The sequence below is a fragment of the Amblyomma americanum genome, chromosome 9 (assembly GCF_052857255.1).
Source record: "Amblyomma americanum isolate KBUSLIRL-KWMA chromosome 9, ASM5285725v1, whole genome shotgun sequence".
In the NCBI taxonomy this organism is placed as follows: Eukaryota; Metazoa; Arthropoda; class Arachnida; order Ixodida; family Ixodidae; genus Amblyomma; species Amblyomma americanum.
Genome location: NC_135505.1, coordinates 48,567,982 through 48,592,287, shown reverse-complemented (window position 1 = coordinate 48,592,287; position 24,306 = coordinate 48,567,982). Strand labels below are relative to the sequence as shown.

Genomic DNA, 24,306 nt, shown 5'->3' with positions numbered 1-24,306 from the left:
TTAAACGTAAGTCTCAAAGGAAGATGTTAGGTAAGAAACAATAAGCAGAGGTGAAGAAAATGCACCTGGCAGCTTCGGATGGTGAACCGCGCAAGAGCAGCGGTACAGCCAAATGCATTCCTGGAATCAGAGCCGACCCAACTAAACTTGATTTATTCCAACAATAATTTTTTTTTTCTCACGCACACGCGCTCTGTGGTTAGCTGACTATGCACGAGGATCGTACTTAAAGGATATAAGAGAAACTGAAAGAAATAATTCTTCAGCTCCGTAAGAAGGCAAGAGCGCCAAATTATAGGCTTAATTAGGACAGAACATCTCAGATGATCAAATTGAATTTGCACTGTCTGTCCTCCAAAGCAGAGGCGGGAAAGATATCAGAAAGAACAGTGAGTTAAACGCCGCGGGTGTAGGCAAAGTCGAATGGGACATGTAGAGGGCAATAATCAGGAGGGAATTGTGAGGAAGAGAAGTAGATTCAAGACTTACCTAATAAGAAAAAATAAACGGTGAATGTACGTCAGTGTGACACTACAGAAAAAATAAAAAAATGGGATGCATTAAATCACGTATAGTCGCCTGTAAAACATGAATTTGAAGGAACAAGAAAGTGTCGATACACTGTTACCGGAAGCGAAAGTGATGAAGTATGTCCGATTGAAAAAAAAAAGAAACCTCATGAATTGGAGTACCGAAATTCCTGAGTGCGTTAATATTGTTGCACGATATATCAATATAGAGAAGCAGTGTCAAACAAATTAGCTGGTGGTTTAGCACTGCTAAGCAAGAAATGTTGTGTTAGAGCGAAGTTTTTTCCACCTGGAAACCACCGTCACGCTCCTGAAAGCGTGAATGAGATGTCAAATTTCCAGGGATTCAAATATGGGCGCCTTCAACTGTTTCATCCTCCATGCCAATTTACCCATTGTACGTCGGCGGCCTATGGCCCAGAACCGCGTTTCTAAGTCAACGTTGTCAACGCCAGGGTGTTTTGCTCTAGTGCCCTATTTCTGCCACAGCGTTGTTTATGCCAACGCATGCAGCGAGCTTTTTTCTGTCACTACCGCCACATACCTCAAAGCGCGAATAATAATTTGATGGTAGTATTGATGAAAAAGACGATGTGGAACGGACAGCGAGAGCGTGGGTTGCAAAACACGAAGGGTGATCGGCTGTGTCGATAGCCTAGTGCTCTCGGGCAGTGACCAGAGAAGTTGATCAGTTCGCCTCACCGCAGGTTTCAGTCCCAGTCTCGGGAGTGTTTATTTTTGTTTACTTACTTATTATTTGCCCACGCTCATCCTTGTAGAAGGAGCATCCCAGACACAATCCAAAGGTGTCTGGTGTCCAAAAGTTTACTAAGAGGACGCGTTCAGCCAGGAGATAGTGGAGCCGCCGGCAAGCCAAGAAGGCGCAGCGCCGAGATGCGATCGCGCAGCCGTCGAATTCGAGTCAGCGCCCGCTCGCCGGGCGTGCTGGGGTCTGTCGCCTTCTTCTGGAGTCGCTTCACAACGCAGAACGCTACACCCTCAATGTCGAGCATGAGAAAAACCCATGTGCCGGTTTGATGTCGTGAAGGCGTGCTTTCGCCCGACAAAACGGCGCACACTTATGAACGCACTCTGGAAGGAAATGGTGGCCCACATAACGGGGGGGGAGGTGGCAAGAAGAACTTTTGCGCGGTCGGCAGTTTTAACTTAGGCGCCTTCCATAGTCAGGGTTCCTTTATAAAAAAAGGACACTCATTGGTGGCAGGTAGGCTCTCCAGTAGAGAGGTCGGTTCTGGCGCTTTGGAGAAAGCGCTGCCACACAATTCCCGCCATCAACTGCCCTTTGGGAGTGCGTCTTAGTCTTCGGAGCCGCCGCATCCGTGATCTTCCGCTAGTCGGAGTGTAGCAGTTACCCGGGAACAATTTGTGTTTCCATTGTTTGTTTGTATCGTGCATGGGCACTGCTGTGATATCCCCTTCTATTTGAACCTCTCTGGTGTTGAACTTAGGATATGTTTGCATCCCTTAAGTCTAAGTGATCTGCGTCGTCTATCCGCTGTGGAAACATTTCGTTTCTGTGAGCCTTTCACTCGGAGTCATTCTCAGTGTGGAGACCGGCGATAGTTGGCAGTCGGATGGAGACACACATGTTTCACTTGGTAGCCGGGTTCAAGGTGAGCCTTTCACATGATATGAGGACAGCTCCAATGAGAGGAGGAGAATTTCCTTCACAAGCAATAATAATGGCTGGGTGCACAGATAATCAGTGCATATGTGACGGAGAGCAAGTGCAAAGCCTTCGTTTTGTTAGATACTTCATTATATGCTCTACGAATATATGTGAAATTTCGATGCTGCCCAGATGTATGTCAAAAGCCCTATCTGTTGTAAAATGGTTGGAGTCCGCATTATATGGCAAACAATGATTACGGTATACATGGCCCTTCTTGAAATTGTCATTTTTCTTGTTGAGTTCTGCGCTTAAACACGCGTTGTTAACTAAGCGTACAATTTATTTCGGCGGCCGTTCCAATATGAATGTAAATTAGGCATCGTTCGAAGAGTCTCGACATATATCCTGAAGTTGTTAACAAACAGCTATGTTTACACGTCATCATTACGTCTCACGACTCAGATATTTTAACGATAAAAAAATCGTTTTGAAGTAAGCAAAACATAATGTTGATGTGCCAAATTCCTACTGTTCTTAAAATATGTTGCAACGCTGTCACTTTGAAATACAAAAGCCCGTGTACTTTGATGAACATGAATATATCACGGAGTATTTCATTGAGGTCCATCCCCAAAGCGCCGATTTTAAGATGTTCGGGATTGGCCTGGTACGGCAGAGCAGCTCCAGAGCGTAGTCGAGTCGCTATGGGATATCTTTTGTCGCGTCTTACTTTCTACCTGTGGGGAACGTACAGCTGGTGGTTCCCGGCGGCTTCTACTTCATAAACTGCGATGCGCAGGCCTTGTTCGCGTGCTAGATGGAGCCCTCGAATACCATTTACTCTGCTTATAGGCGATGGCCTCGCATTGGTGTCAATACCTTGCGAAAATGTTAATAAGTCTAGCGAAATTCGCGTTCGTAATTCGATTTGAGCGATTAGATTTCAGTGTATAGCCGGCGGAAAAAAAAAAAAACCTCTTTAACTCGTTGGTGGCTCTGAAGCTGCTCTTGTCTGTATTGAGCTCTGCACGGATGGTGCCAAAGATAGATAGCAAACATGTTGCTTTTGGGGTAGATGACATTGGGTCGATAAAAGAAGGCGCATTATTTCGTCTGGCGATTTAATCTTAGAAAATGTTGGTTCTGCATTTTTTATTTGGTATTCTTGATTGATGGTCGTCGATATATTGCCTTAGTCGCTGAAGAAGCACGCGACGGCCCTTACAGCGCTGATGGTGTGATCAAGCGGGAAGTGCGTATACGCAACCAGGATTTTTTAGCTTGTTAGGAAGCTTCATGATCAACAGTAACCTCGTGTTAGAGCAAGAAAAGACTTGCTCCTGGTAGCAAAACAATCTTGCACAGTCGACACTTTCATGGAAAAGGCAATGTTTGGCATGACCTTTCCTTTGTTGTGCTCGGTATCACAGCCAAAATTAGATCTCTTCTGCGCTTCGACATGAGCATAACCCAGTCAAAAATATTCGAAAGTACTGCCCGCGAGAACTTAGCTTTCACGTTGCTCAGATTTTTATTTTGGTTGGTAAGTAGGGAGATCACGTTGGAAGAACATCTGTCAGCTAGAAGACACGCCTTCTATGAGCTATAGAAGGAAGTGTGTTATCGCCGCCTTTTGTTCAGAGTCTCTATTGCAGGTGCCCCAAAACGAAACCACGCGATCACACAAGGCAGGAGATGTGAATTCAACGTGATGGCATGTGTGTGTGGGAATTTTCCTATCAGCATACAGGCCTAGCTCTCGTCGCACAAAACGCACTTTCAGGAATACAAAGCCATCTAATTCTTTTGTGTAAATCTCTGCGTAGTGAGAGGTACTGTTTCGTGCTGTTGCCAGGCGCGAGACATCAGTGCAGCCGCTTAGACCATCAAGTGCAAGAAACCAAGATTTGGCGGGCTAGCATTGCCAGGTGTCCGGGTGTCAAGCCTGGCTCAAGTTTTAGGTGAATGAAAGCTGCTGATAATATCCTGTCTCTCTCCTTGTCAAAAGTAAAATACTGAGATATTTGGTCGGTGCGACATGCGGCAATGCTCCTTCTTCAATTATGAAGGTGCGCTGAAATGTCAGGATCAGGGTAACGTTGTACTAATTATCATTTACGATGATTCAGACAACCTGTAAAAACGAATTGAGAATGGCCGCACTTATATAAGGGCTGAAAGCACCACTAGGCGTTCCACGCCAAGTGGATTTTAGAAGTTTGGCGTCGCCTATTATCGTCCTATTTGTCATTTGAGCTCCCTCGATGTTCTCGTTCCTCCTCAGTTCGAATCCCCGCCAAAGAAAAAGTGGATCCTTAGGAATCGCTCGCGGAGACCTCGCTTCGCTTGGCTCCATGTCTTGTTCCATTACACCTGTGGTCACGGTCCTCCGGTTTCCTGCGTGCCTCAACAACCAGTGAGAATATTTGTGTCTGCAGCAGCCGCGAAAGGTACTTCCGACAATTATTCCCTAATGGAGAGACACATTCAGGCCAGGCCCTAGTCCATAGACTGTGCGCTAGGACGTAGTTTTTCTTGGCTGCACTTCACGAATTGTAAGCTGGTCCTTCGCAAAAAACAAGTGCTTTGAATACCCTCCAATGACCAATAATCATTATATTTGCGCACAGACATCCCAATTCATCATAATCATCATCATGAGCCTGACAGCACCTACTGCAGGGAAAATTCCTCTCCCACGTCTCTCCAATTAACTCTATCCTTTGCCAGCTGCTCCAGCCTTATGTCTGCAACTTCTTAATCTCATCCGGCCACCTAATCTTCTGTCGCCCCCTGGTACGCTTGCCTTCCCTTGGAATCCACTGCGTTACCCTTAAGGACCAGCGATTGTTTTGCCTTCGCATTACATGCCCTTGCCAAGCCCAATCCTTCCTCTTGATATTCGGAGTCAGGCGTCCGCGTAGAGGACCAAGTAACCGTGCTATGGCTTTGGCCCGCGCGGTTAGCCTCTCGTCGTCCTTGCCCGGCGTCATATTCCGGGGAAGGGGTTTGGTCTGAATGGTCGTCTTCCAGTCCTCCGGAAGGACCGCCTTGGTGGGTACGGGCTCGATCTGCCATCCTATCTTGCGTAGGACGGCTCGTCCGTGTTCCGCCTGACTGAGCCGGATTCTCTGATTAGAGAGGTGGGCTTCGATGAGCTCCTCCACCGTGTTGTGGGCGCCCATCTCAAGCAGTCTTGGCGTGGACGAGTATATGGGAATGCCCAGTGCTTGCTACGTTGCCTTACGAAGCATCGAGTTTAGGGTGTCTCTATTCGCCTTTTTCAGCTGGAGATACGGGGCGGAGTAGGTAACCCGCGACACGGCGAACGCGCGTACCAGGCGCATGGGATCGTCGTATTTAAGGCCTCGGTTTCTGTTAGATACCCTCCGAAGCATACTAAGTATCTTTTCGGTTGTAGTCTTGATCTTTGCGACGGCAGCGTGTGCCTTCCCATCGACTGAAGTAGTAGGTCTAGAATCCTAATCTGCTGTGCTGGCTTGATAACCGTTCCATCGATTAGGATGAGCATGTTTCCAGGAACTGCTGGAAACATACAGGTCCCGTTAATTGGGAACCACCCCGCCTGGTGCCTGCGTGCATCACTGATTTATTTCGGGCTCAATAAATGTTGATTCATCATCATCCTCTTGATTTCAACTAGGATGTCATTAACCCTTGTTCCTTTCCCCACGCACTCTGTCCACTTCCGGTCTATTAACGCTACACCTAGCATTTTTCTTGCCATGGCGCGCTGCGTTGTCCTTAACTTAAGCTGAACTTTTCTCTTGAGGGATAGTGGTAAACTGCCATGAGTGATCTCAGAGAACCTCCCAAAGGTGTTCCACCCCATACTTATCCTTCTCGTTATTTCCCTCTCATGATGCGGGCAGCGGTCGCTACCTGCTCTAAGTAGTATTCTTTATCAGTTCCAGCACCTCGCGGCCAAATGTGAACTGCTGCTTCCTAGCTAGACTGTTTAACATTACTTTGGTTTTCTGCATATTAATTTTTAGACCAACCGGTCTGCTCTGCCTGTCTAACTCATTGATCATGATTTTAAGCTCACTTTCTGATTGACTTGGCAATGCAATGTCATCAGCGAATTTCAGAATTACTTAGGCGTTCTGCATTAACTCTTATCTCCAACTGTTCCCAATCCTGGCCTCGGGACACCTCCTGTTAGCAGGCAGTGAATATTGTCTCCTTTCTAATGAATTGAGGTAATATTTGCGTTCTTCCCCTGCGTCCTTCAACATCTGCTGTTACTTGATCCTCACCAGCTGCTTTAAGGTGAAAGCCTATAACGGCTCATACTCGCGTCCGCCCGTTACATCCTATGTCACGTGATCGTGTCCGTCAGTTACGTCCTAATTCACGTGACCGCGTTCTTCTGTTTCTTTCTAGGTCACGCGAATGTGTCCGTCCGTTACGTCGCCAGCTAGGTCACGTGATTACAACCGAACCTGTACACTTGGTGCATCGGCACGTGCTGAAAGTCAACTCAAGAACGAAACAGTTTAGGAGAAAAACCGCTGAAGAATGGTTGCTTCAGCCAACCTGGAGTGCATCGCATGTGGCGGTGTACAGAATTCCAACCCACCTGCTACCTCCCACGCGTATGTCGAGCTATCTGAATCACTATGACACAACTGTGGTGCTGGCACGAGGTTCAGTTAAGATTTATATACAGTAATGATATTCAGTGATAATGAATTCTAGCGGAGCTTTCGCCTTTCCGCACTTAAGAGATATCTGAATGCCTCCAACTAATTTATTCTCCTTTGCATTGCGCCTAAGGCTTTCTGTACTTCCTCTTTCGTTACTATCGGGATGTCGCATTGCTGTTCGCTACTGTCTCTCTCATTATTTTCTGATTACACTGGTGACTCTTTAGATTTATGTATAACTCTTCGGCTATTTTAACTATATTGCAGCGAAGAGAAAGTTGAAGCGCGATTGCCGCGTGCCGACGCCGACCCTGCTGCTGGCGGACCTGCCTATTCCTGTGCTCTTGTGCTCCTGCTATCACTGCCTGCGCTCGCCGCCGGCCTCTACGTCTAGCAAGCCGTGACATTTGGTGCAGGGCTGGGTAACGCATCTCATGCAACGCACCCCGCCTCGCAATTCGAGCCCGCTACTAAGTCCTGGCCGTCGGGTTTTCCTGGAGCCCTCGAGAGAAACAGAGGCTCGAGCTAGTCGATGTCAGCAAGGCCAAGCGCCGGAATTCGGAATCGTTTCGAGGATATCTAAGACCAACGCCACCATGCCATCTCAGTCACAACAAGCCGACCCCGCGATTGCGCCTAATATCGTCTGTGTGCCTGCCACCCCCAAGATCTGTCACCCCGTTCCGTTGCGATGGACTCGATGATGTTGAAGACTGGGGCCAGCATTATGAACGGGTAGCTCGACATAATGGGTGGACACCCGACCAATGTCTGTAGAACCTGTACTTCTCCTTAGATGCCACAGCGAAATATTGGTTCGAGAATCACGAGGCTTCGCTAACATCATGGGACACGTGCAAGAGCGAGCTGGTACGCACATTTGCAAACCAGCATCGGCGACAGTAGGCTGAAGATCTGCTCCACGCCCGTATCCAGGCTCCCACCGAGAGCGTGAGAAGTTTCATCGAAGACGTACTGCGTCTGAGTGCCCGCGCTGGCCCTCGGGCTACTGAAGAGAAGAAGGTAGGGGCCTTGATGAGAGGTGTCCGGAATGTCATCTTTGGAGGTCTCATCCGCAACCCTTCTACCGCAGTGGTCGAATTCGTGGCTGAAGCTACCAACATCGAGCACGCATTGGCGACAAGAACCAGCGGTTGAGCGCGCTTCCTGTGGTCTCAAGTCTTGCTTTGTCTGGCAGGAGCGGTGTTGGCCTCGCTGATGTTCGCAAAGTTGTCCACGATGTCGTCCTAGAGGAGCTGAAAAGGCTGTTCCCAGCCCCTGAACAGCCTGCATCTGTCTCCATCGCGGAGACTGTTCGGGACGTACTGCGACACGTGCTGGCGTCCGAAGACGTACCCATTGTAGCTGCAGCCGACCAACCAACCATTTCTGAGCTATGCCGCCGCCGTCCGTCGTCCACCTCCCATACATCGTCAGTACCAGACCGCTGCCGATTCCTGCTCTAGACGCCATGAGTTTCGTCTGATGCACGCCTGGAACCGCTGGGCCGCAGGAAAACCGACATCTGGAGGACTGCAGACCGGAGGCCGCTGTGTTTCCACTGCAGTGAGCCTGACCACATGTACCGCTATGGTCCGTTTCGCGAACTCGGCCTTCGAGGGGCAGATCCGCGCCCCCGCCATGGTGAACAGCCCTGCGAGATACAGGACTACCATCGACGCTCTCCATCGCCAGTGTCAGCTACATCTGGCATCTCCTGGTCGCGCCACCTCGCCGATCCTCACCCCTTCTCGCGGATCTCGCTGTGAGAGCCTTTCGCCACTTCGGGAAAACTAAGTGTGGCGACGCCTGGAGGTGGCGTTGCCACTATTGCACGCAGTAAAGAACCTCCGCCTACGATGGAATGTCCCCGCTCAACTGATGGCGCCCTTGGAAGCGAAGACTTCTGTGGCCTCTAGCAATGCACGCGTTGTAATCGACGGTCGCGACGTAACGGCGCATGTCGACACCGGTGCCGATAACTCGGTCTTCAGCGGCAACTTCTCTCGGCGTCTTCGCAAGGTTACCACCCAGTAGAACGGCCCGCCCATACGTACCGCGGGATGTCACCTTGTAAACCCTGTTGGCAAGTGCACTGCCCGCATTGAGATTCACGGTGAGACGTGCCCAGCCACATTCGTGACCTTGGAGAATTGCTCCAAAGATGGTATTCTTGGCATGGACTTTCTCAGTGAGTATGACGCTGTAATCGACTTAGAGAGGAAGAAGTTGAGCCTCCGCGCACGTTCTTCAGCGCCAATACCTCCTTGGGCGTCTCGCGCTGCGATGAAAGTTGATGCCGACCATGTTCACTTGTGCCGTTGTCGACCGTTTTTCTTCCTGTCTGAGCCGATATAACCCCATGCGGCGAAGGCGTTCTCGAAGGAAGTGTCCAGATGCTACTTACGTGAGGCATTGCTGTCGCGCGGCGGATCGCCAGTGTTGAACGTGGGCGTGCCAACTTTTAGTGACCAACTTCAAGAACGAGCCGCAGCACCTGACGAAAGGGGCAGCTATAGGCCAACTGGAAGAACTTAGTGACGTTCGCGAAGGTGTTGCGCTGCCTGAGGAGGAGGCTCCGCCCGGGCCATGTGACCCTAAATCTTTGTCCCCGGACATCAATCCCAAGCTTGAGCCTTCCCACACACGCGAACTGCTCTCTCTTTTGCATCGGTACCACAACTGTTTCACGACGACATCCCGTATTCACCGGACGCCCGTCGCCAAGCATAGAATTATTGTCGATACCGCGACGCCCCCGATTCGCCAACCACAGTACCGTGTTTCCTTGAAGAAGAGTGAAGCCATACAAGAGCAAATGCGCGAAATTATTAACGACGACGTCATTCAGCCATGCAACAGTCCTTGGGCCGCCCCTGTAGTACTGGTCAAGAAAAAAGACGGGACCCTTGGATTTTGTGTCGACTACAGGCGACTCAATAAGTTGACCAAGAAGGACGTGTATCCACTACCGCGCATCGACGACACTCTCGACCGTCTCCGTCATGCCCGCTATTTTTCGTCCATCTAATTTTAGAGTGGTTAGTGGCAGACTGAATGGATGAGCGCGACCGCGAGAAGACCGCATTTATAACACCGGATGGACTCTACGAGTTTAAGGTCATGCCGTTTGGCCTGTGTACAACGCCAGCGACATTTCAACGAGTCATGGATATTGTGCTGACCCGACTGAAGGGGCAGATGTGTCTCGTGTATCTGGATGACGTTGTCATCTTCTCCAGCACTTTCGCTGATCACCTTGTGCGCCTTAAAGCGGTTCTTCAAGCTCTTCTGTCCGCCGAACTCACGCTCAAGCCTTCGAAGTGCCGCTTCGCATACAGTGAGTTGAAGTCCCTAGGCCATGTCGTCAGCCAAATTGGTGTGAACCCATATCCAGAGAAAGCGGCTCCCGTGGAGTCCTTCCCTCCACCATCCGACAAGAAGCCTGTCCGCAGCTTTGTCGGCCTCTGTGCGTACTTCAGACGTTTCGTTCGCAACTTCGCTCAGATCGCAGCGCCACTTTACCGCCTTACAAAGGACAGCGTCGCCTTTGAGTGGCCCGAGGAGCAGCAATCAGCATTCCGGCAATTGAAGCATGCCCTTGCAGCGCCTCCCGTACTAGGACATTTCGATCAAGACGCCGGCACTGAACTCCACATGGAAGCCAGCAACCAAGGACTAGGGGCAGTGCTTGTGCAATTCTAGGACGGCGCCGAGCAGGTTATTGCCTACGCCAGCCGAGCTCTTTCGATGGCGGAGGGCAATTACTCGACAACTGAAAAAGTGTCTCGCTGTCAACTGGGCGATCGCCAGATTCTGGCCCTATCTGTACGGTCGCCCTTTTCGCGTCGTTACCGACCACCATTCGCTGTGCTGGCTCGCCATTCTCAAGGTTCCGGCAGGACGCCTTGCTCGGGGTAGCTTGCGGCTACAGGAGTACGACGTCACCATCTTCTACAAATCCGTCTGCAAGCATAATGATGCTGACTGTTTGTCTCGAGCCCCAGTGAATCCGGCGCCAGGGGGCGATAATGATGACGAGGACGGCTTCCTTGGGGCATTGGACACGGCAGATATGGCTACTCGGCAACGCAATAATCCTCAGATTTGTCGGCTGATGCCACACTTGGAAGGCCACGAAGACGTGGTGCCTCGCGTTTTCATACGTATTCTGCCGACGTTCCGGATTCTGCACGGCGTATTGCACAAGCAGAACTTCGAAAGCAGCTCGAAGTCTTGGCTCCTTGTTGTGCGAGAAGACTTGCGCGCCGAGGTGACCGAAGCTTGTCACGATGATCCTAAAGCTGGTCACCTTGGCTTCAGCCGAACACTTGCGCGTATTCGAGAAAATTATTATTGGCCGCAACTTCCTAAGTACGTCCGTCACTACGTAAAAACTTGTCGTGAGTGCCAAAGGCGGAAGAGACCTTCCACAAGACCAGCTGGACTTCTCCAGGCGCTCGGCCCACCGCATGCTCCGTCCCACAGAATCGGAATAGATTTTCTCGGCGCATTTCCAACATCGAAGTCGGGTAACAGGTACATTATCATAGCTACCAATACCTAACCAGATACGCCGAGTCCCGAGCATTTCCGTCAGCGACGGCTGCTGAGGCAGCTCAGTTTTTTAATCAGTGTATTGTGCTCCGTCATGGTGCCCTTGCCATTTGGATCACTGACCAGGGTGCCGCATTTCTGGCACAGCTCACACAGGAGATCCTCCATCTCAGCTGCACCAGCCACCGCCGAACTATGGCGCACCACCCGCAAACCAATGGTCTGACGGAGAGGATCAAAAAGACGATGGCTGACATGATCGCCATGTATGTGGACGTCGCCCATCGCAGTTGGGACGAGGTACTGCCGTACGTTACACTCGCGTATAATACCGCTGTCCAGGAGACGACAGGTATAGGCATGTACCCTTTCCAACTGGTGAATGGCAGACAGGTCACAATGATGCCTGGCAATATGTTGCCACACGAGCGGTTGTCGACGTAGTCAATGATGTCCGTCTAGTCTGCGAGCACGTGGAGGAGGCTCGGCGACTCGCTCGACTCCGTCTCCAGTACGAACATTATGCAGACGCTCGTCGGTACAATCTCTGTCGACATGACGTCCATTTTTATCCTGGGGACAATGTCTGGGTGTGGACGGCGGTACGCCGTCGAGGTGTCTTCGAGAAACTCATGAAGCGCGATTTTGGCCCGAATATGGTTCTTCGCCGCATCGGAGACCTGAGCTACGAGGTGCTGCCCGAAGAAAATCGACCGTCATCTCGTCGTTCCCCCGCCCTGAATTTGTGCACGTTGTCCGGCTTAAGCCGTATTACGCACGATAATCGCCTGCATTTTGGCCAGTATCGTCATCGGCCAGCATGATTTCTGGGCCCCTTTTTGGTTTTCCGCCAAGTGCTTTTTGCTCTCGGGTTAGCATAGGGACGATGCTTTATTAGGGGAGCTAGTGTAGGGAAGAGAAAGTTGAAGCGTGATTGACGCGTGCCGACGGCGACGTTGCTGCTGGCGGACCTGCTTGTTCCTGTATTCTTGTGCTCCTGCTATCACCGCCTGTGCTCGCCGCCAGCCTCTACGTAAAACAAGGCGTGACAATATCATCCATATTGCTTATGACACTGTCCTCCTTGTCTCTTAACGCATACATCTGGTTTTTACCTACACCTAGTTTCCTCTTCGCCCCTTTTAGACTACTTCTGTTCTTTAGAGCATGTTAGTTTCCCTTCATACTGAAACTTCATTACATCGGCTACCTTGTGCTTATTGATTTCGATTTCGATAGCTGTGCTAGTTCTGTTCTGTCTGTACGGTTAGACGCCCTCATGTTTTGGCGTTTCTTATTCAGGTTTATCGTCTCCTGAGATAGCTTGCCAGTATCCTGTCCAGCCGTCCTACCACCTACTTAAAGTTCACACTTCGTAATGATAGCTGTTAGATTAGCGTTATTTGTATGCACTTTAGGATCGTCTTCCTTAGTTAGAGCTGAGAATGTGTTGTGTAGCGATATCCTGAACTCCTCTGTTTTCCCTCGTACCGTTAACTCGATAATGGACTTACTCTTCACTAGCTTTTTCCGTTCCCTCTTCAAGTCTAAGCTAATTCAAGACCTTACCATTCTGTGGTCTTTACGACGCACCTTTCCGAGGACGTCCACGTTATGAACGAAGCCAGGTTGAGCGCATAGTATGAAGTCGATTTCATTGTTAGTCTCACGTTGGGGCTCTTCCAAGTCCACTTCCTCTTCTCTCGTTTGCGGATTAAAGAACTCGAGACCCGTAAATTATTGCTATCTTTGAACTCAACTAAAAGCTCTCCTAGGCCTACCGCCTGGTCGCCATCCTGCTTCTTTCCAACCGTCGCGTTGAAGTCTCCCATCAGTACAGTGCACTGTGTTTTTACTTTCTTTATGGTTGATTCCACGTCTTCATAGAGGCTTTCAACGGTCTGGTCATCATTCTTGATGTTGTCGCATGTGTCAGCACCACATTCAGCTTGTACCTCTTATTAAGCCTAATTACGATAGCTTCCACTGTTTCATTTATAGTATAGAACTCCTCTGCGCTGTCAGCTATATCCTGATTAATGAGGAATCCCACACCTAGTTGTCGTCTATCCGCTAATCCGCGAAACCACAGTATGTGCCCGTCCTTTAGTACGGTATATGCCTCAAACATTCTCCTAACTTCTCTAAGGTCTATGACTATCTATTTAATGCCTCCTAGCTACTAGAACAGCACTGCTAGGCTATCCTCACAAATAAAGTTCTAGCGTTAAACGTTGCCAGATTCAGATTCCAATGGCTGCCTGTCCGGAGCCAGAGATTGTTAGCACCCTCCGCTGCGTACATAGGTCTGACGGCCGCCATGGTCAGTTGCCCCGCAGCCGCGGGGGCTGAGGGCCGAGGATTAATTGGCTTGTTCATGGAGGGTTGTGGCCAAGTACTCCACCAGGGTGGGCAAATTGTGTTCTGGTGAGGGTGTGCGTTGTCGGTTCTGGTCGCCAATGTCAGGTCGCACCATATGCCTGGCTGTGAAATTCCATCGACACGAGTAGTTTTTTTCAAACCCGGTGGAGAATTACTCGGCACCGAGATTCGAACTCCGGTGCAGTTGCACGCGAGGCGGACGCTATACCTCTACGCCATCGCTGCTACGCCACAATCCATCGCTCACAGCGAAAGAAGCGCGTGGCAGCAGCAAAATTTCCGGTCCGTGAACATCCTACAGCGTCAACGAATGCCACTCGCAATTATACATTGCTGACATTGCTTTATTTCGGTCTAGCCGACTTCAAATACGGTCGCACTTGGGCTGAACGTTTGTCCAGTGCAAAAGTTAAAAAATATTTTTTTTGTTCGTCCCAATGCTACGTTTTGGTCATACGATAGCAAGTCTGGACTACAGCGCTTGCAACGTGCGAGTTTCGTATATTAATTGTGCTTCTCTTCGTGATCGAGCTCATAGAAATACAGTTAGATGAATGTATAGTTCCTTGGAATGACTATCACCTTGCGTTCGAGTGGCTAGTAACACGCCTGCAGAAGGTTCTTGTCAGCAGCCTTGAAGTTCTGTGTCAGATGACGACAGCTTCGCAAGGCGATGTGTGGTGCGTCCTTTATCTTCATTTCGGCTGTATCTGCATCTCCCATGCGTTACGGAGACCTTGTCGTTGGATATCACTATTATATTCAACCGTCTACGCACCACATCGCGTACACGCAGGGTAATATCTCACCTCAGAGCGTAAATTGTACTGTCTTGGGTTATGAGTGTTGATGCCTTTTAGTCTGGCGAAGATTTTTCGGCAAGCGGGAGGCCTTCTACAACTTGAGAACAATGAACGTAGCATTGAATGGCGTCGCTCGCGTCGTTTACCCTCAAGGTTCTCTAAGTAGCGAGTAGTTGCAAAACTACCCGATATTTTCAAACGACATTGCTGTGATGACACGAATAAACGCATTCATTGAATTTAATTAATCATGAAGGAAAACTACCTTAAGACCAATCTAAGCCTAATACCACCTTTAAGTAAACACCCTCACCTGAGCAAGTCGAGAGGATCAATGTTTCGTTGAGCGAATTGAGGAAAGCATGATCTTGTATCTTTTGTGTGATAGTCCTCACTCGCAAAGAGAATCGTCAACATGGGCTAGGCGTCTAATACTGCCTTGCGCTCAAATCTTATCCTCTGTCTGCTGCCAAATCACACATGCAGTTTTGTTGTACTGCGATTACCATCTAGGCGCGGTTGTTTATCCTCACATTCACTGTGCACCGCCTTTTGTGAGGTACGAGGTGTCTCCAACGGTCATGACCAATTGCTCGTTCTAAGTGGTCGTAAGCTGCAGAATTAAAATGCAACTGACATCAGACTACTTGGCACTTTTGTCAATCAGGAGAGCATCAATGCTGCCGTCGATAGAGCAATTTCATTTCATACACGGTTTGTGCCGCGTCGTAACTTCTTACTCTAACTCCATGGCATCACCGGTTGACTGGCATAGGTTATCACAGCGTCCATGAAGCAATCCTTGCCGCCTTCATCATGCGCTGGCTATATTCCCTCGTTGTAGCTTCCTTCGACATTATGTGTCTGATTCGACAATGTTTTTCCGCGATTCATGGTCAACCGTACTTCATCATGGTGGGAGTGCTTTGAGCGTTGTTTCGACGATACACTGCCAACGTCCACACTCCGGTCGTCGTATTTTCTCCCCGAGACGCTTGGCAACCTTACTCGCAGGACCTACACATAAACGATGTCTGCCGATCGGAAAAGACGGCGCGCTGGCCTGGCTGCAGAATCAGTGGTGGCGAAGGAAGGAATTACTTTTATCTAATTGTCTAATTTGTTCTTATGAGTGCTGTTTTATTACGCTCGTCGTCGGCGCAATGGCAGCAACAGAAAGGTGTAGGCGAAATTGAGGATTGGAAATAAGTAGCATATTCTTGGGCAGCTAGTGCAATCAAAATTGGTTGGGTTGGACCTGCAGCTTGTGACACTGGCTAACCGAATTTGCATTTGTACTACAGTGGCATATGTTATGTCCTTGGCTTCTGTAGTGGCTGTAGTTTGAATGACGCTTAAGGCGTCTAGGACATGCACACACGCTGCCGGTGAGCCCAGCTTACATGACGCTGAACCCATACTAGTGGAAGTGGCTGTGGCGCTTTATGCATTCCTTACAAAAATTCATGTCAAATTATTTTACAGTGTTTTCATAAAGTTCGCGTGCAATTTCTAGTCTGAAAAATGTATTGAGTGAGCTTAATGGAGTCTCAATTACCGATTTTTAGAGCGTTTTAATTTGTAGCCGATGACCAATTTGTGTCCACGGAATAGAAAACCTCACTACCAAGTCAATTTATTATCTATTTTTTTGTTGAGCGGGTTGATTTAAATGTCTATTTCAAATCATAAAATATTTTCTTATGAGATGATGGTAGACACAGCACTGCTCAGTTTACTACTTCCTTTTGTAATGCGCTGTTGACTTCATGAAATTATTTTGATCCGTCTCATTCGCGTGTTTACCATATCTGTGGTCTTTTTAACCAGTACTAACGAATAATATTATAGTGAGGGTGTCAGGTGCTCTCGGGACCGTGGTGAAATGGGTGTCCCTTATCGGCGGCTCGTAATGCGGTACGCTATTAAAATAGTTATGCTGAGAAAAGGAGCAGAATGTCTTTGGTGGGTGTCGTGAAAATGTAATTTGGAGCACTCTTTCGCCTCTCGGATGCTGTCAACACCACGCTAAAAATCTGAACTAACCTGAAATAAATAAAAGCGTCATCAAGACAGGTCTGTAACAATCAAGGAGTGGAGAAACCAGTACGAAACTATTAAGGCGAATAAAATTAGCGCCAGTAGCTCTCAAAGAATCTACAGCAAAAAAAAAAACTTTCATTACTAGTAGTCGTATCCACAAAATTCAGCACAGCTTTAGAAGTTTGCCGGCTGCGGAGTACTCTCATCGTAACTTGCTTAGCTTCATTGCATCGCTTTGAACCCTTTGCCGAAATGAAGCGGCCGCATCTTCTAACGACTTGTGCATATATTGTTCTATGTTCTACAAGCAATTGCCCCAGAGAACCACACAGAGCGGGAATCTACACAATCTATTGTCTTCTTTTCCTTCTTGTACGAAATTGCAGTATAGTGTACAATTTTTTAAAAAACGTATGCGCACTGCAGGAGAAAAAAAGATTCTTGGCCACGATCTCCGGATTTGGAATTTTCATGAGACCGAAATATTTCGTCTTCTTCGCTGTAACAGCTGCTTAAGTCGCACATAAGTGGTTCATATGAGAAGTTTAAATTTCGATGTTATTCAGGTTCAGAATATAGTGAATTATTTTGAAATGTAGCCGCCGAAAACCTTGCGCCAGTTCTGACAATATTTCCTTGTGGGATTTTCTATGGTGTACACAGGTCTCAACAAAATTATTTTTATTATTTTTTCTAGAGAAGTATAAGTTTAAGATGGTACTGGAAACTTCAAACCAAGTTGTTTTGTCTATTCACTTCAGTGACGAATTTCACCTAACTAATTGGCTTCCAGGGAAGGGCTTGGTAAGTATCCTTGTTTTGATACTGCAGACACGTACAGGATATAAAGCGCGTTTCAAAATTATATTTGTATTAGGAAATTTTGTTTTGGGGACGATGGCACTGCACTCGTTTAAAAATAATTCAGAAGACGGGTGAAATATTGTGCTGCAGCTAAAAATATAAATCTTATATACCTACTGGTGGGTGGTATTAGTCATTATAAAATTACCCATTCCTTCGGTCAGATGTGCCACGCGCTCAATGCAGCTAAATTTGGCCACATGACTTAGATGTGATGACCCCGACTGTGATGGGAATACGATGACCCTAATCTGCTATCGTGCTATGATGGCTATGTGCACTCATTGGACGTAATCAGGAGTACAACATTATAGCCACCAATGTTTTGGCATATTGGCACATGGCACAGTTCGGACCCACCTTTTGGAACTCCCAAAATAGTGTTCAAAGTAATACTGCTGCAATAACATCGAGTATGGATAAGATCACAAAGTGTTCTACACATAGCACGAGGGTGCGAACGAATTCGCAAATATCTCAGGCTGAGGTCCACAAGTCGCGCAGTCCCAGGTTGCAAATCGCGGCTTCTCTACCGCCACAACCTGCATAGGCGGCTCATCGGTCATTTCACCATCAGTTATCAGCGCTGCTTCAAGCTGGCGCTTTTAACGCGCTCAGTACAAAGCACGGGAGACGAGTGAAGGTTATCGCCGTTTTATACAGCGAAGAGCTGGAAGAAAGACTTATCCATGATGGTTTTCATCAGAAGTCTTAACGCACAGCTACGTAGTTGCCGCCGTGGCTCAGTCGCTATGGCGCTCCGCTGCTGACTCGAAATACGAGGGTTTGATTCCGGCCACTGCGGTTGTATTTCGATGGAGGTGAATTTCTAGAGGCCCCTGTACTGTGCGATGTCAGTGCACGTCAAAGATCCTCAGTTAGTCGAAATTTGCGGAGCCCCCTTCATTTGGTGCCCTTCATAAGCCTGAGTCGCTTCGGGACGTTAAACAACAAACCAAGAACACCCCCTAAACAAAACAATAGGAGTGCACCTCATGCGGCCGTGACAGCTTCGTCTTCTTAGCGGCTCAGAGCGCAGATGGCCCGAGGCTAGGCTGTTCGCGGTTTGTTTGTGGGACGACAGGGGTAGCGACGGCCGCCTTCGCCACAGAGGTGCCGTTCGCAGTATACTGCAATTTTATTGAATTAATACATTTCTAGACTACAGTTTCACCTCTATTTGACGAAACATTTTTGTGTGCTACCATGAGATGGGCCACTTTGCAAAAGCTATCAGTTTTCATGTAAACGTTTTTAAAACGGGGTAACTGCGAGTAAGCTCAAAGTAAGGTCGCGGCAACTGGAGCCAGTGGCAGGATGGCTTTGCGCAAACAGAAGCCTTGCAATCAGAAGGTGATAAGATGAAGAGCAAGCAGTGCAGTGATCTAGGAGACTAATTCGCACCTGAGCGATTGTGGTAGTCGTACAGATTCCTGCGGTTAGCTCTGTGGTGACGCATGTGTATGATTGCAGTTCGCTGCTGCAATTCTGGACCAGTAACCTTTATGCGGAAAGCTTCTCGTTCAGTGATAGATTTAACGTTAGCATCACGTGGGAATAGGGCATCTGCATGGTCAATAGAGAGCTCAGCTACATAGAGTGACCACATTCCAATAATCTTTATTCTATCCTCTACCGTCAGAAAAAGTGCAGCAGCCATGAAAATTATAAATTACATGTCGACAAAAATTGATGTTGTAGTAAGCGGTTTTATTAAATAATATTCAAAGGAAAAGGAAAAGATTTTTGCTAGTACCGGCTAAGAAAAGATTGATGTCTGCCTCACTTTCCTCCATAGTTAGTTCAAGCTGAGCAGAAAGAACTAAGCTGGAAATTTGTTTTCTACGAGATGGCGGGGTATCTGCATGGTCAAGAGAGAGCTCAGGGACATCTAATGACCACATTTCAATGATATTTATTCTACCCTATACCCTAAGAGAAAGTACTGAAACCGTGAAAGTTATAACAGATATATCGTAAAAAATTGATGTCTGCCTCACTTTCCTTTATAGTTAGCTCAAGATCAGGAGAGAGCTCAGTAGGCAACTTACTTTCTACAAGGTGGTGCTCAGCGCTCTATATTCTTCGTGTGTGCTACAGACTCTGCCAGACAACCGTCTCCATGGTGGAAGGAGGAGTATGAGAAACCTTAAAGTCGTAGAACAGCAGGCCGGAAAAGCCTTTCCTATAATCTTAGCCGAGCTAATTCGTTAAATTATTAATTCTTGTTTGCATCTTTTAAAAGTGATGTAAAAAAGGAAAGGCGGAATAAAATTTAAATACGTATCTCTCAAGTCCCCAGATTAACAACACTCTATTTATATTCATACCACAGAAATAAGAACTCTCCGCCCTGCAACCACACATAGTCAATAGCGTTGCCTCCCAAGGAGGCTAAGCAAAACTTTGAACATATCGCTCAGGGGCTGGCTTCACGTTTCTATATACAGAGAAGGGAACCTTTACACACACTTCAGCTCGGACTACACTGAGGTCGACGTGCCGGAGCTCCTGCCAATTGTTTTCTGAATGCAGTCTCGTGCCCCGGGATCTCATGCGGTTACTGTTGTTATGTTAAAGATTTTAGCACAACACTTCACAATTCACCTTTTAGATATTGTAAATGCCTCACTGGAAAAACGTGGATTCATCATAGTTCGAAAATAACGAAAGTAGTTTTGCTTTTGCAAAATATACAAATAATACGGCCGATTAGCTTAAAGCCAAATTTAGTAACGTTGACAGAAAAATTAGTACACAGTCGCCTCACAAATCATGAGCAGACGTTAACGGCGTCAGCTCCGCACAGTCTGGCTTATGGTCCGCGCATGTGGACCAAGAGAGCCGAATCCGACTCTCGATGCTCAAGAGGGCAGTTTCGGCGTTGGTGACACTTGATGTTGCTAAGACATTTGGCAGCGTGTTTGTTTATTGGTCTTTCTTTACATATAATGGAGGAGATAAGGCAAAAAGCTGCGTACGCAGCCTGACTAAGGCCTTATCCCCTCAAAGGCAAAACAGTAGTAAACACTGACCGAACACCGATAATAAACGATTAACAAAGAATAATGAAGACAATAGTTACAAATGTACAATAGGTTAAAGTATCTGCGCAAAAGAAAAACAAATTTCGGTTAGGTGCAAACACAAAATGCAGTGATAGGCCAAGTCGACAATGTACACAATGAAGAAATTATGGGTACGGAAGGAGCATGAGTAGCACAGCATATTATGACGTGAAGCAATGAAGGCACATAAAAATGTCTAGCACATCATTTGACATAGGAAAACAAAGGCAAAAACGGTTAGGTTCTTACTCGCTGAGCATTAAAAATAGCGATTAGGACACAAAAGTATGGTACAGCTGCACATTGCTTAAGATATAAAACTAATAAGGGCATTACAAAAATAGTGTCGTGAATTATCATGAAGGAAAAAAAAGTGGTTTTAAATGTTTGAGGTGAATGTTAAGAATGTCTATATTTTCTTGAAGAAAATTGTTGAGAAGAGTTGGTATCTGATATTTTAGAGATTGTGTTGCATAATTAGTTCGATAATGCTCTACTTTCCAGTATAAGGGATTTCGCGTATTATAACCCGATGGCTCTTTGATTTCCAACTCACCAAGGTTAATAAGATAATTATTGTGCTGTAGTTTGCCACGAATCAAACATTTACAAAGCTGGTATCTATGTATATCATTAACGCTTAGCAAATTCAGGTTATGGAGCAAGGGTGCAATCGGATGGTCATAGGCAGACCGGGTCATAACACGGATTGCCTTATTTTGGACCCGGGACAGTTTTAACTTGTTGCTTAGTGTGGTAGTACCCCATACAAGAATGCAATAATTTATGTGCGACATGAACAGAGAATTGTATAGGATTAATGTTATTTTCTGAGGAAGGTAGTCTCTATGGCGATGAAAAATACCTAGCATGTTTCCTAACTTGGAAGCTATGTGGTCCACATGGGCGTCCCAAGACAAGGTTTCTGTAAATAATACGCCTAGCGTTTTAAAACTAGGTACTATCTCTACTGTGCAATTATTGAGGGTAAGAATTGTGTTTTGCGGAACAGATCGAGACTTTGCGCGATAAATGATGGCTTTAGTTTTTGTTTCATTAATTACTAGACCATTTGCCCTTGCCCAGTTACTAACTTTATGTAGAATTGAGTTACCGGTATCAAGAAGTTCTGTGCACGTGTGTGATGAGAGTAATATGGTGGTGTCGTCTGCATATATTACAAATTCTGATCGTGCATCAATTGCTGAAGTGTCATTAAGATATATGTTAAATAAAAGTGGACCCAATATACTGCCTTGAGGAACTCCAGAGTTAATTGGCAACGGACATGATGGGTGATCGTGTATGCTTACGTACTGGGAGCGATTACTCAAATAAGACTTCAGTAAGTCTAAAGGTGGGCCGTATATACTATAATATTGTAATTTGTCAGTAAGAAGATTGCGATTCATGTAGTCAAATGCTTTAGTGAAATCAATGAATATGCTTAGTACAAATTTCTTAGCCACCAGATTTTCAATTATATATGATTTCTGCTTAAGCAGAGCTAGCTGAGTTGATCGGTACTTGCGAAAACCGTACTGATCGTCGCTTAGTATATTCATCTTTTCACAGTATGATGTAAGCCGTTTGTGAATTAATTTTTCAAGTCCTTTCGAGAAGACTGGCAAGATAGAAGTAAGACGGTAGTTATTTAGATTATTTTTTTAACCTTTTTCATGGATGACAGTTACTTTCGCAGCTGCATTGATGCAGGAAAGACACCATCTCTGAAGCACATATTAAATATATCAGTAAGAATGGGGAAGCACACGGTGCTTCTTAAGAAACTTGCACAGCAATATTCACTGCAATAGGTTTATGCTTCGATTTATAAATTTTGAAAAGATAGATTTTTCTTTTGCACAGACGGATTTTTCTTTTGTAATACCTATGTTCAATCAACTGGTGTGCCCAAGAATCTGCTCTGTCACCACTGGTTTTGAACTTATTGATTCCGGACATCCCATTTAATCCTCACATTACAGGTTTTGTATATTTAGACAAGATAGCTGTTTTTGTTCTCAACAAAGGATATTCATGCTCTTTACCAGCCCTTTCATGCATACCTGAATGCTCTTGAAGACTGGTTGGACCAAATTAATCTATCACTTAACGTAAGGAAATGTGGCGTGCTTTTATTTCCGCCACACATGCCTTTGTAATATCGCTAGACTACCGATTCAGCCCAATTCCGCATGTGGAGTCGTTTAAATGCCTAGGTGTTAGTTATGACCCAAATTTGAACTGGCGCCAGCCTATTACGTTCTCTGAGCCTGTTGACACCACTAGGCAAAAAAAAAGAACATCTGGAGGCGTCGCGACAAGTTACTATTTCGCTATAAGAGATATATGAGACCGATGCTAGAATTCGGCTTCGTTCTGGTCTCTGGTAGCGAGAACTACAAGCTGCAGCTCTTAGCCTGGAAAGGCGTGCGCTAAGACTCTGGCTCGGGCCCCTAAAATTAGCTTTGAACACTTTTTTTTTATCAGGAAGCCTGTATTCCCGATATCTATTCGCGCTTCCAAATTCTCATGATGCGTGCTTTCCTTAAGTCTTTTTACACGGCGCCCGGCGTTAAAATTTCCATTTTTCGATTCCAGCCACACCTGTATTTCTTTTATCGTAGGCCACGTTATCAACTTCTGCAAGTTAGGTACACGCAGAACCTGTTAGCCCCGCTTCAGGTTGACCTGATATCCTTGCAACTAGTTTCTGATGCACAGGCTGACCCCGCCTTCAGTTATGACATTATTTTTCCGTCTCATGAGACACATATTCCCGCAAAAATCCTAAATGGTCTTCTTGCTGAACACCTACAGAACTTTCCTCGTGACATTGTAATCTCCACTGATTACTCTGGGAGATGTGAGAAGGCGACGATTGGGATATATTCGCAGGATCTGGCCTGGATCTATTCCGTTCGTATCCCTGATCATTCTCCTATGTTGTTCTAGAATTTTTCGTGATTGGGTTGGATCTTCTAAAATTCCGAGGCACGTACCACGGGTTCTTAGCCTTGCGGGCTGCCTCTCAGTTTTAGTCACTCTACAAAGTTCCGGAAAATCTCTATTGAATCATTCCCCTAGGTTTTCTGTTCCCCGCACAGTGAGTGAGGTCTGTTGTTTTTAGAAAAGGAGTGCGAACACAAAGCGACGGACAAAGACAGAACGCACAACACAAGCGCTAGCTGTTTGTTTTCTCTGGGTACGTGGTCATTCGTGCGTCAATGTTAACGAGTTGGCTGATTTCTTTGCTAGGTCAGCTCTCACTGCCCCTGTAATCTGTAGCGTCCCTCATCCCTTTCTGATAGCAACTTCCCGTTTCCAGCGGTTCCAATGTATATCGGCAACCTTGATTGATCCGTTGCATAATCGTGGATTTTCAGCACTTCAGTACCGTTGTAATACCCTGTCGTGTAAATCAAGGCTGTGTGAGTGGTCAATGACGTTTCTGCGATGTGAAATCACTCACGTAAATTTGTACTTACGCAAATGCGGGTTCAGCACGGCAAAACTTTGTGAATCATGTGGAGAATCCGAAACAACTGAACATTGTCTCCTTTCTTGCCGGTGGTTGGCATTTAAGAGAAAGCTGTATATGGAGGTCCCTCTTTCGAGGTTAGGACTCCCTCTATCTCTTCCCTTTTCCAGTTATTCTCTCGCTCGGTGCGAGCGCCAAGAAATTCCCGTTAAGAAGTGTTTGCGACTACCTTCGTGATTACATTTCTCCAACTAGTCGGTTACGTTGTTAAC

The 24,306-nt window shown here is 46.8% G+C and overlaps 1 protein-coding gene across 1 annotated transcript in view; it reads left to right on the top strand.

The window, feature by feature from the left end:
* Positions 1-24,306, top strand: part of LOC144103855 (uncharacterized) — a 131,214-nt gene that overhangs the window by 74,180 nt on the left and 32,728 nt on the right. Inside the window, exon 6 of the mRNA XM_077636558.1 lies at positions 17,316-17,422. Within this exon, the coding sequence (XP_077492684.1) occupies positions 17,316-17,422 (107 nt within the window). The remainder of the gene's footprint in view (positions 1-17,315; positions 17,423-24,306) is intronic.